Source organism: Lemur catta, chromosome 1, assembly GCF_020740605.2.
Source record: "Lemur catta isolate mLemCat1 chromosome 1, mLemCat1.pri, whole genome shotgun sequence".
Classification (NCBI taxonomy): Eukaryota; Metazoa; Chordata; class Mammalia; order Primates; family Lemuridae; genus Lemur; species Lemur catta.
In genome coordinates this window covers 219,579,341-219,591,408 of record NC_059128.1, presented here as the reverse complement: position 1 = coordinate 219,591,408, position 12,068 = coordinate 219,579,341, and the positions used below count along the sequence as shown (strand labels likewise).

Below are 12,068 nucleotides of genomic sequence, written 5' to 3'. Positions count from 1 at the left end.
AAAACTGATAAGCCTCTAGCCAGACTATCAGGGAAATAAAGAGAAGCCACAAATTGCCAACAACAGGATTAAGAAAGGGGACAACTACAGTCTCTTTAGTCATTAAAGGATTAACAACAGAATATAATGAACTGTGTCAATACATTTCCCCTTTTAGGTAAAACGGAAAAATCCCTAGACAGACACAATCTATTAAAGCTCATTCAAGAATAAATAGATATCTGAATAGTCCTCTATTAATGAAATTGAATTTGTATTAAAACTTTACACACACACACTGGTAATGTCACCAAACATTAAGGAAGAAATAGTATCTACTCTACACATACTCTTGCAGAAAACAGGAAAGGAAAAAACACTTCAATTTATTTTGAGTTTAGCATTAACCTGATACCAAAACCAGACAAAGACATTACAGGCATTGCAAGGAAGGAAAACAACAAAAGAACCCCCCAAAAACCTATAAATCAGTACCCGTCATGAACACAAATTCTTGATAAAATTTTAGCAAATCAAACCCAACAATATATAAAAGAGTAATGCATTATAACCCAGTGGGTTTTAGCCAGAGAATGCAAGGTTGGTTTAACATTAAAAAACCAAAACAGGCCGGGTGCAGTGGCTCACGCCTGTAATCCTAGCACTCTGGGAGGCCGAGGCGGGTGGATTGCTCAAGGTCAGGAGTTCGAGACCAGCCTCAGCAAGAGCGAGACCCCGTTGCTACTAAAAAATAGAAAGAAATTATCTGGCCAACTAAAATATATATATAGAAAAAATTAGCCAGGCATGGTGGCGCATGCCTGTAGTCCCAGCTACTAGGGAGGCTGAGGCAGTAAGATTGCTTAAGCCCAGGAGTTTGAGGTTGCTGTGAGCTAGGCTGATGCCATGGCACTCACTCTAGCCCAGACAACACAGTGAGACTCTGTCTCAAAAAAAAAAAAAAAAACCCAAAACTAGCCGGGCATGGTGGCTCACGCCTGTAATCCTAGCACTCTGGGAGGCCGAGGCAGGTGGATCATTTGAGCTCAGAAGTTCAAGACCAGCCTGAGCAAGAGCAAGACCCCGTCTCTACTAAAAAAAATAGAAAGAAATCAGCTGTACAACTAAAAACATATACAGAAAAAATTAGCCAGGCATGGTGGTGCATGCCTGTAGTCCCAGCTACTTGGGAGGCTGAGGCAGGAGGATTGCTTAAGCCCAGGAGTTTGAGGTTGCTGTGAGCTAGGCTGACGCCATGGCACACTAGCCTGGGCAACGGAGTAAGATTCTGTTTCCAAAAAAAAAAGAAAGAAAGAAAAAATACCACCACTTCCACTGCTGCTCAGACTTGGATACCAGAAGCCCTTCCAATGCTGCCCCTGAGGAATTGAATGCCTCCACCACCAGGCTTGCCAGATCAGTCCTTCTGCTCAGCATATTCACATTGCTTCCTTCTAAATGTAGATCTTACTTAGGTCATATGCCTGCACCCAAGCTGCCAACAGACTGGGAATATAAGTCCTCATGATTTCATTGAAAAGATGGAACCCCTTTTGTGAGAAATTATCAAAATATAAGGAGGATATCTGAGATGGTGTACAGCCATAAGTGATAACTGTCCACTACTTACATTATTATCTTTACCATCTTAACATCATACATTTTACATAGATGCTTACATACAATTAATTGTCCATCACTACTTCCTAATTATACTTACTGAACGGGCACATTTTTTGGGGGGACTGCTAGAAAGTCCATCCAGTTGGCCATGTTCACCCAGAAATCCTGTCACTTGGTCCAAGAAAGAAGATACATCTAATTGGTGCCACTCTACTAGCTTCTGACCTAAAGATTAAAACAAGGATACATAAACATAATAAAATCTATATTCTTTCTGAACATTCTCGTTATTTCTTTCAGCATATGCATAATTAAAATTTACCATGAATACATACTCCCATACCTTTACCAACTTAAGTAACATATGTTTATAACCTATAGGATACATCAATTATAAACCATCTAACAGATTCCCACCCATCATGATAGGGTAACTACCTTATCTGCTGAAATCACTTATTGCTATATTTAGGAACAAGAGATTCAGACAAAACATTATCTATATAAAATGCAATCATGGAATAATAAAACCAGTTCCGCCTCCTCTTGCTTCTCTGGTGGGATTACAACCAGTACCTGAACAATCTTAATTTTAATGATAGAAAACCTAAAGGGAATCCCTTATAAAATGATAAGACAAACATATCAGATATCCTTTGAAAGAACAGAACTGCACAAATATAAAATACTGCCATCTTCCAAAGTTGCCAGAAAAAGATTTCATAAATACATCAACAGATGTTTAAATAATTACAAAGAGAATAAACAAGAAACCTTCACCTAAATTATTACAATTCTGAAACCAGATCCAGTCAAATATTAAAGACCAATCATTTTGGTAAATGAAAGTTCAATTATAGGTTACAGGCTGTAAGCTGATAAAAAATCTTACCTGTCCGTGGGTCCAATATGGAAACATAGGGGAAATCCCCTAGTTTATAAAACTGTATGTATCTCTGGCCTTCTTCACTGTCATGATAAACCTGTTAAATCATTGATTAAAAAAAAGTCAGCCTCTAAAAAAAAATCTAACTATAACACTGTCATACACCAATAATAAATAATTCTCCAAATATACCTTTGGTATGTGAGTCAGGATCTCACTCCTAAGTAAAAGAGAAAATGAAGGTCATCTGGTATAAGCACTTTCAAGTTCTTGCCCTCAGCCCCTGTCTGGAAACTTATAATAAACAATTTCTACTCCCTTCCCAGTTTAAAAGAGGTATTGCTCTTCCATCTGTTCACTATGTCATTCCTGACTCTCAATCATATATATCTTAAAAAATCATAATATATTAAGATTATAAGCCCAAGTGCTTAGCATAGTGCCAACTAGCAAAAAGATGCTCAATCAGTATTTGTTTTTTTCCTTCCTCTTTTTCTGGCCCCTCCCCCCCCCAAAAATTTTTTTTTGGCTGAATAAAATAGAAGAAATTTTACCATTAAAAAATATTGAATTTAAGAAACTAAAACATAAACAGGCACATTAAAACATTAATAGCATATCTTACAGTAGAACAAAGGAAGTTTCTTTGTAAGTTTTAGTTTCTGTAATTTTTCATAAAATAAAAAATTGGTATAAGATCATCATGATCATCTAACCTTAGCTTGTTAATTTATATAAAAATAGAGGACCAGACACAGTGGCTCATGCCAGTAATCCTAGTACTTTGGGAGGCCAAGTTGGGAGAACTGCTTGAGGCCAGGAGTTCAAAACCAGCCTGGGCAACACAGCAAGACCCTATCTCTACAAAAAATTTTTTAAAAAAATTAGCCGGGCATGGTGGCGCACACCTGTAATCTTAGCTACTTGTGAGGCTGAGCCAGGAGGATTGCTTGAGCCCAGGAATTTGAAGTTGTTGTGCACTATGAATATACCCTTGCACTCCAGCCTAGGCAACAGAGCAAGATTCTCAATTTAAAAAAAAAAAAAAAATTTTAGACCCAGAAGGACTAAGGGACATGTTTAAGAACATATGGGAGTAACAAAGTCAAGCTAAAATCTAAGCCTTAGCCAAATGTTTTCAATTACTCCAAGATCTTCTATACCTGCACTTTCCAGTATAGTAGCCACTAGTCTCATGGGGCTATTAAAGCACTTAAAATGTGGTTAGTCCAAACTGAGATGTGCTGTAAGTGTAAAATACACACCATGTCTTGAAGTAGCAAACCATCTCATTAACATTTTTATCTTAGTGATATGATAGCTATACTGATTTAAACAAAATAAATTACTAAAATTAACCTCAGCAATTTCTTTTAATCTTTTTCAATGTAGCTACTAGAAAAATTTAAATTACATATGTGGTATACATTATATTTCTACTGAACAGTACAGTTGTATAATCTATCAACACATTTAAACTCTTCTGGGATAAGACTATTATGTGGTTTATATGGCTTGGTTTTTCTTTTCCTTCCTTGGGAATTCTTAATTGCTGCTCTTCCACTTGCCTTTACCATTTCAGCCTTTATGGGTAGTTTTACTTTTTTATATGTCATAATTTAATTCAGTTATTAATTTTTCTTCAGTTTATAACCCAGTTTCTCCTCCCAACACATACTACAAAAGGAAAATGCTATAAAAATTTTGATTAACTCTCCTTCTCACCTGCCAGAAAATGAAATGCTCCCGGATAATATTCTTCACAGCTTCATTGCTCCATACATCACGGTTGAGGCACTGACATGCAAAATCTTGTACATTTTGAATGTTTATCATCAGCCACTTATTCTGCATCTGGCCACACTCTTTGGCCTATTAGAGTAAAGTTATACAACATTTGTTAGAAATAATTTCTACTTCGTGACCGGTATGTTTCAGGTTCAAAAGTTCCTTCTTTTCATATAAATACTAAGTTTTTTCTCAGGTATGACACGGAAGTTTTCAGCATTTACACATTCCTTGAATTTCCTTTGCATAGGCATATATAATAATATTGTTCATTCTCAAACATTTCTCAATCTAAATTAACTGTTTTCTCTTTTATCAACTGTTATTTGTTACAATGGCTGAATTTTTAATGTATGTGTTTTAAACATCTTTATCTGAAAAGGAGTCCACAAACTTAAGATCAACAAGTCATATAATTCTATTCTCTTCCAGTTCTTATCAACAAGTATACTGCTCCCTGTTAATGGATATAGCTGGCGTGTATATATTACTTTGTGTTGTTTTATTTTCTTCAATATCATTTCTATAACATTTCCAAATATTATATTCATTTCAATTAGGCATGTGCTACTTTGTAGAAATCACCCTAAATATTTTAGAAAAAACTGCTCAGAGTTTTTTCTCTTAGAGTTGTTTTCCTAGGAATACATTTCCAAAAATGGGATTATAGGATTAAAGAATGACAATGATCTCCAAATATTCCCCAATTTATAGCAGAAATATCAATATACCAATCATGAGTGTGTAATTTTTGCCTGTCAATCATAAAGACCTATGAAATGTTGCTGAATAGAAACAGAAAAGAATGGAAGAAAAACAAATGGAGCAAATGCTACCTCAACTCTTTGCATAGGAACAATGACATGAAAGCCATACTTTTGAATAAATTTGTTCTGGAACAATATTCTTTTCCATATCACTCTGACATGTAATCATAACAATCGAAGAACATACTGGACCATCATTTTGTGGGTACTAAGAATATATTCCATTTCTAGAAGGTTTACATAATCTTATGAATACTGTTATCCTTTTTGTACAAATCCTCCATAATAAATTTTTTTTTTTTTTCTTGGAGACAGAGTCTTGCTTTGTTGCCTGGGCTAGAGTGAGTGCCGTGGCATCAGCCTAGCTCACAGCAACCTCAAACTCCTGGGCTTAAACAATCCTACTGCCTCAGCCTCCCGAGTAGCTGGGACTACAGGCATGCACCACCATACCCGGCTAATTTTTTTTTTATATATATATATTTTAGTTGGCCAGATAATTTTTCTATTTTTTTAGTAGAGACAGGGTCTCGCTCTTGCTCAGGCTGGTCTCGAACTCCTGAGCTCAAGCAATCCACCCGCCTCGGCCTCCCAGAGTGCTAGGATTACAGGCGTGAGCCACTGCGCCCGGCCCATAATAAATTATTTTCAAATATTCACTTACTGATCCCACAGGTGAAAACCCAAGTCCTAAAAGAAGAAAGTCTTGTATTCAGCCAGGAAGCTATATTCAACTGGTCAAAAGCTTAAAGTATACAAATATAATAAAATAATTCTTTGCTCCTAAGAAGTAATATTTCCATTTAGTTTCTTATCTATAGGACATAGGTTTAATAAATGGATGATAAATGAATAATTAAACTACTTTAACTAAAGTATTTGAGAATAAACAAAAAAAATGAACAAACATTATAGAGACAGACTGAGGAGCACATATCCTTATAACAAGGTAAATTTACATTACAACAACATTGATAGGAAAATAAACTATATAAAACTGAAAATGAATTAAATATGCAGAGTATAAAAATGATAAAGCATCATTTGCTGTTTTTTTTAAGTACTTGTTTATTCACATTCAAGCTTTCATTAATTCAGACTCATTAATTCAACAAATACTTATTACCTACTGTGTTTTAGATACAGTTACAGATAGGCTGAAGTCATAGCAGTTAAGAAAACACAAAAATCCCTGCCCTAAAGAAGCTTACAGAGGGGAGAAAACTTATACCAACAAAAGAAACTTAGAAATGGTGCTATTCATAATGAGGACACTGTTGAAAAATTACTGATAGAAGGAAAGGTCCAAAGACGACATGACTTTCAGACAAAGTAGCAATATTTGGAGGGAATAAAAGAGTCTTGAATTAAAGTCTAGAGATCTAATGTACAGCATGAGGACTATAGTTAATAATATTGTACTGTATACTGAAAATGTGCTGAGAGATTTTAGGTGCTCTTACCACACACACAAAAAAGATAACTATGAAAGGTGATGGATAGGTTAATTTGCTTTTGTTTGACTGTACTAATCATTTTACTATGTACATTCAAACTATCACATTGTATATCTTAAAGATGTATCATAAAAAAAGGAAGAGTCCTACCCAATCTCACTAAATATACCAATTATGAGAGTCAAGTTCTGGAGATGAGCGTGGATCATGGAAAAAATAAGGAATCTATTAGGTTGCTCTGAAATCAACATTTCCAAGCCATTATGTGGAGACTCAAGAGCAAAACAGTAGGAGATTAACACCTCTCACAGTCGCAGTCTGATCAGGAAAGCATGAAATATAAGGATTACAGAAAAAATGGTATGTTTCAGTAAATATATATGCATAGAATAAAGTAAAAAAGGAACTACATTAAAATATGCATAGTACTTTTTTATGGAAATTATAATTTTATTATTTTTCCATACTAGTTTTCTAATTTGTTCATAATTTTTGTCTAATTTGAATAAAACTAAATATAAGCTATATATAAAGTTTAGTTATAAAAACTTTATCTTATATATATAGTTACTGAATAGGCTCTTTACATTTTCAGCTAAATGTTTTTACTTGCATAAATACTTTTGAAATTCACAAAGTACTTAGTAATTAGAGCTGGGTGTACATATAATTGAATAGCAACTTAAAAAATAAATATTTCTTCTTATGAAATAAGAAAGAACCCTTGAAAATGATCTACCTCTAGTTACACTAGTTTCTAAACCTGTAAGACTGTAGCTCAGATTTACATCTAATGTTGGGACCAAAACTATGGGCCCTCCCTGAGCAGCCAGAGAGTATCCCTTTAATTTTCAGTATTATGTCTCTAAACTCTGAAGAACTAATTTTGCATATTACCTTCCTAATTTTTTAAAAACTAATGGATGTATCATTAATCATAATGAAATGCCTACATTTTGGGGAAGTGTTTATAGTATTAATACTTAAGACTTGGCCTGGAGTGGTGGCTCACACGTTAGGAGGCTGATGCAGGAGGATCACTTGAGGCCAGGAGTTCAAGACCAGCCTGGACAACACAGTAAGACTCCATCTCTGCAAAAATTAAAAATTTAGGGAGGCATGGTGGCATGTGCCTGTAGTCCCAGCTAACTGGGAGGCTGAGGTGGGATGATCCAGTTAAGCCCAGGAGTTCGAGGTTACAGTGAGCTGTGATCAGGCTACTGCACTCCAGCCTGGACAGCAGAACGAGACCTTGTCTCTAAAAAAAAACAAAAAGACTTGTAGATCAGCAGTCCCCAACCTTTTTGGAACCAGATTGGTTTCATGGAAGACAATTTTTCCACGAACCGGGGGTAGGGCAATGGAGGAGAGTGGTACGGACCTTAAGCCATTTCCTAACAGGCCAGGGACCAGTACTGGGCCCAGGCCTGAGGGTTGAGAAGCCCAGCTATAGATGGTTTAGTATTAATTAGTGGAAAAAGACAAACAGATTGCTGCAACAATACAGGCAATGAAATATGAAGAAAAAAGGTGATATAACTTAAAATTCAGAGGACAATATCTAAAGAGATTCATACTGAAGAAGCAAAGAGTACCAGCTTTTTATGAGTCCAAAGGGACCAAATTAAATCAAGCTCAGTTACTTCATTAAGACTTAAGAGAAGGGTGCAATAGCTCAACACTTATAATCCCAGCACTCTGGGAGGCCGAGGTGGGAGGACTGCTTGAGCTCAAGGAGTTTGAGACCAGCTTGAGCAAGAATGAGACCTCATCTCCACCAAAAATAGAAAAAATTAACCGGTGCGGTGGTGTTCGCCTGTAGTCCCAGCTACTCACAAGGCTGAGGCAGGAGGATTGCTCCAGCCCAGGAATTTGAGGTTGCAGTGACCTATGATGACATCACTGCATTCTACCTAGGGAGACACAGTGAGATTCTGTCTCAAAATTAATCAATTAATTAATTGAAAAAGACTTAGAGCAAGTCAGAAGCTAATAAAAATAGAAAAGATGCCAAAACAAACTCAGATCCTTTTTGCCTTTCATATTGCTACTATTATCCCTCAATGGCTGTATTATCACTAGAATGCTAGAAAGGATAGGCAGTTGCCATGGTAAGGCCATGAGGGAAAAATGACGAAAACTGAGGAAGACATCTAACCTGACATCTTTGAGTGATGAATAAACACAAATGATTCCCTCAACTTCAGGCTTAGTACATGACAAAAATAAACCCTAATTCAGTCAAACCATAATCACTTGGGTTTTGTTACATGCAGCCAAACACCTTCAGATTTTACAATTCAGAAAATTAAAACTGGAGGGCAGGCCAGATGCGGTGGTTCACGCCTGTAAACCTAGCACTCTGGGAGGCCGAGGAGGGAGGATTGCTCGAGGTCAGGAGTTTGAGACCAGCCTGAGCAAGAGCGAGACCCTGTCTCTACTAAAAATAGAAAGAAATTAGCTGGACAACTAAAAATATATGGAAAAAATTAGCCGGGCATGGTGCCACATGCCTGTAGTCCCAGCTACTCAGGAGGCTGAGGCAGGAGGGTCACTTGAGCCCAGGAGTTTGAGGTTGCTGTGAGCTAGGCTGACACCATGGCACTCTAGCCAGGGCAACAGAGTGAGACTCAGTCTCAAAAAAAAAAAAAAAAAAAAAAAAAAAAAGAATAAAAACTGGAGAGCAAGCTTACAGTTAAATTGCTTATCCTAAATATTTTATTTATGCCAATGTAAAGGCATGTCAAAGGACAAACTTTTTAAAAACTTAACAATTCATTTTCAAGTATGTAGTTAATATATATTACTTTTGTAGTTCTCTGGCCTACTTAATCCTTACAGATAAGAATTCTCTGAAATTTAATTGATTTATATCTATGGATATGCTACTGTGATTCAAAAGAACATTAACAAGCTAGCTAACACACAAAAGCAAACTGTTCGGAACACTTCAACAGAAGATTATCTAAAATCTTAACTAGGGGCCAGGAAAGGTGGCTTACGGCTATAATCCTAGCACTCTGGGGGGCAGAGGTGGGAGGATCACTTGAGCTCAGGAGTTTGAGAACAGCCTGTGCAAGACCAAGACTTTCGCTCTACTAATAGAAAAATCAGCCAGGCAATGTGGCGCGTGCCTACAGTCCCAGCTACTCAGAAAGCCGAGGCAGGAGGATATCACCTGAGCCCACAAGTTTGAGGTTGCAGTGAGCTATGATGACGCCACAGCACTCTACCCAGGGTTACAGAGCAAGACTCTGTCTCAAAACAAAACAAAACAAAATCTTAACTAAACTCATTCATTTCACAAACACTATGTTCCTCTTAAATGCCAGAGACTGAGTCCCGAGGATTATCAAAATAAAAAAACACATTCCCCCTGCCCTCATTAAGCTTATATGTTAGCAACAATCAAGTAAACCTACTCTCCAAAATTTTTCTTTGAGTTTGGCCAAGATAAAACCAAAAAGAACTGAAACTACAGAGATATTCTTTTAAAACACACTAGGATCCCCACAGAAATATAGGCAAAAGTTACCTACGAGCAATTCATAAATGGCTAATAATCCACACACATTATTCTCAGTAGTAGTTACAGAAAGATTTCTTCTGAAGTTATCAAAATGGCAAAGATTCTAAAATGATACCACAAGACTAATAACAGGATTTCACCAAACAATCTCATATACTACTGGTAGAAATATATTTCACGTAAGTTAGGGTATACTTTAAAATAACTAAGAGTGGAATGGGAATGTTCCTAACACAAAAAAATGACAGGCCGGGCGCGGTGGCTCACGCCTGTAATCCTAGCACTCTGGGAGAGCCGAGGCGGGTGGATTGCTCGAGGTCAGGAGTTCGAGACCAGCCTCAGCAAGAGCGAGACCCTGTCTCTACTAAAAATAGAAAGAAATTATCTGGCCAACTAAAAATCTATATAGAAAAAATTAGCCGGGCACAGTGGCGCATGCCTGTAGTCCCAGCTACTTGGGAGGCTGAGGCAGTAGGATGGCTTAAGCCGAGGAGTCTGAGGTTGCTGAGCGCTAGGCTGACGCCACGGCACTCATTCTAGCCTGGGCAATATGCTCAAAAAAAAAAAAAAAAAAAAAAAAGAAATGATAAATGCCTGAGGTGATGGATACCCAATTACCCTGATTTGATTAATTCACATTGTATGCCTGTATAAAACCATCACATGTACCCTACAGAGATACACAACTACGTACTGACAATTAAAACTTTTAAAAATCTGAGAAATATATTTCATATATTGCTGGTAGAAAAATAATTCAGTATAACCTTTATGTATATCATATAGAAATACTAAGATGCAATTCCCCATATACTAAAAAAATTTTTTCTGCTCTTAAACAGATAAAAAATGGCAATGAAAATGCAAAAGGATTCATAGTTGAGGACAGACTCTGCAACAACTTACTGTTTCAAAGCTGCCTTTATGCATCAGGTCAATGGGTGGCCGGAATAGATCTGCAAGGGTAGTTAGTTTCTTATCTATTGCTCCTCCATTTCTTAATTCCTGTTCTTGTCGAACTGTAACACAGGAGAATGAAAAAGTTTTCATTAGCCATAAAAGTCATGAATCTCATTTAAAAAAAAAACCTTGTATCAACTGAAAGAATTACTGAGAAACATGCTTGAACTCAAAGATCTAGTGCTGACTTTTTTTTTTTTTTTTTTTTTTTAAAGACAGAGTCTCACTCTGTTGCCGTGGCATCAGCCTACCTCACAGCAACCTCAAACTCCTGGGCTCAAGCAATCCTTCTGCCTCAGCCTCCCGAGTAGCTGGGACTACAGGCATGTGCCACCATGCCCAGCTAATTTTTTTTTTCTATGTATTTTTAGTTGTCCAGATAATTTCTTTCTATTTTCTAGTAGAGACGGGGGTCTCACTCTTGCTCAGACTGGTCTCGAACTCCTGACCTTGAGTGATCCACCCACCTCAGCCTTCCAGAGTGGTAGGATTACAGGCGTGAGCCACCATGCCCATCCTCTAGTGCTGACTCTTAAAAAAATAAAAAATAAAAAAAAGGGGTAAGAAAGGAGTCTTAAAGACTTGGCAGTGTTCCCTATCCAGAGGATAAATGCAGAAAATTTAATTAATTAAAAATAGTCACCTAATCAAAATAATTTCCTTCACATATTCAAAAACTAACTTCAGCAAAGCAGAAAACTTTTATCCCCATTTACCTCGTTCTGAAAGTGATCTTAATTCATTTACTGTTTTTATCTACATTCTCAATCGTTAAAGATTCTGGCAGTAGAGATGATGACAACTGCTGTCACCATCCACTGGAAGGGCAAAGGATTCTGTAGATGACTTCAGTCAGGTTAGGTTCCCCTTCAATTCTCTCCAAAGTTACAAGACCTATCTGTGTCTCAATTAACTCATTATAAATCAATTATAAAATCAAGCATGAGGCCAGGTGAGGTGGCTCACACCTGTAATCCTAGCACTTTGGGAGGCCCAGGTGGGAGGATCACTTGAGGCCAGGAGTTCGAGACCAGCCTCGGCAACGTGGTGTGATCCCATATCTACAATAAATTTAAAAA

At 37.0% G+C, this 12,068-nt stretch overlaps 1 protein-coding gene across 1 annotated transcript in view; it reads right to left on the bottom strand.

Annotated features, from left to right (window-relative positions):
* Positions 1-12,068, bottom strand: part of UBXN7 (UBX domain protein 7) — a 47,451-nt gene that overhangs the window by 9,358 nt on the left and 26,025 nt on the right. Inside the window, exons 5-8 of the mRNA XM_045540035.1 lie at positions 10,936-11,048; positions 4,214-4,360; positions 2,495-2,585; positions 1,700-1,827 (exon numbers count right to left, since the gene is read on the bottom strand). Of these exons, the coding sequence (XP_045395991.1) occupies positions 1,700-1,827; positions 2,495-2,585; positions 4,214-4,360; positions 10,936-11,048 (479 nt within the window). The remainder of the gene's footprint in view (positions 1-1,699; positions 1,828-2,494; positions 2,586-4,213; positions 4,361-10,935; positions 11,049-12,068) is intronic.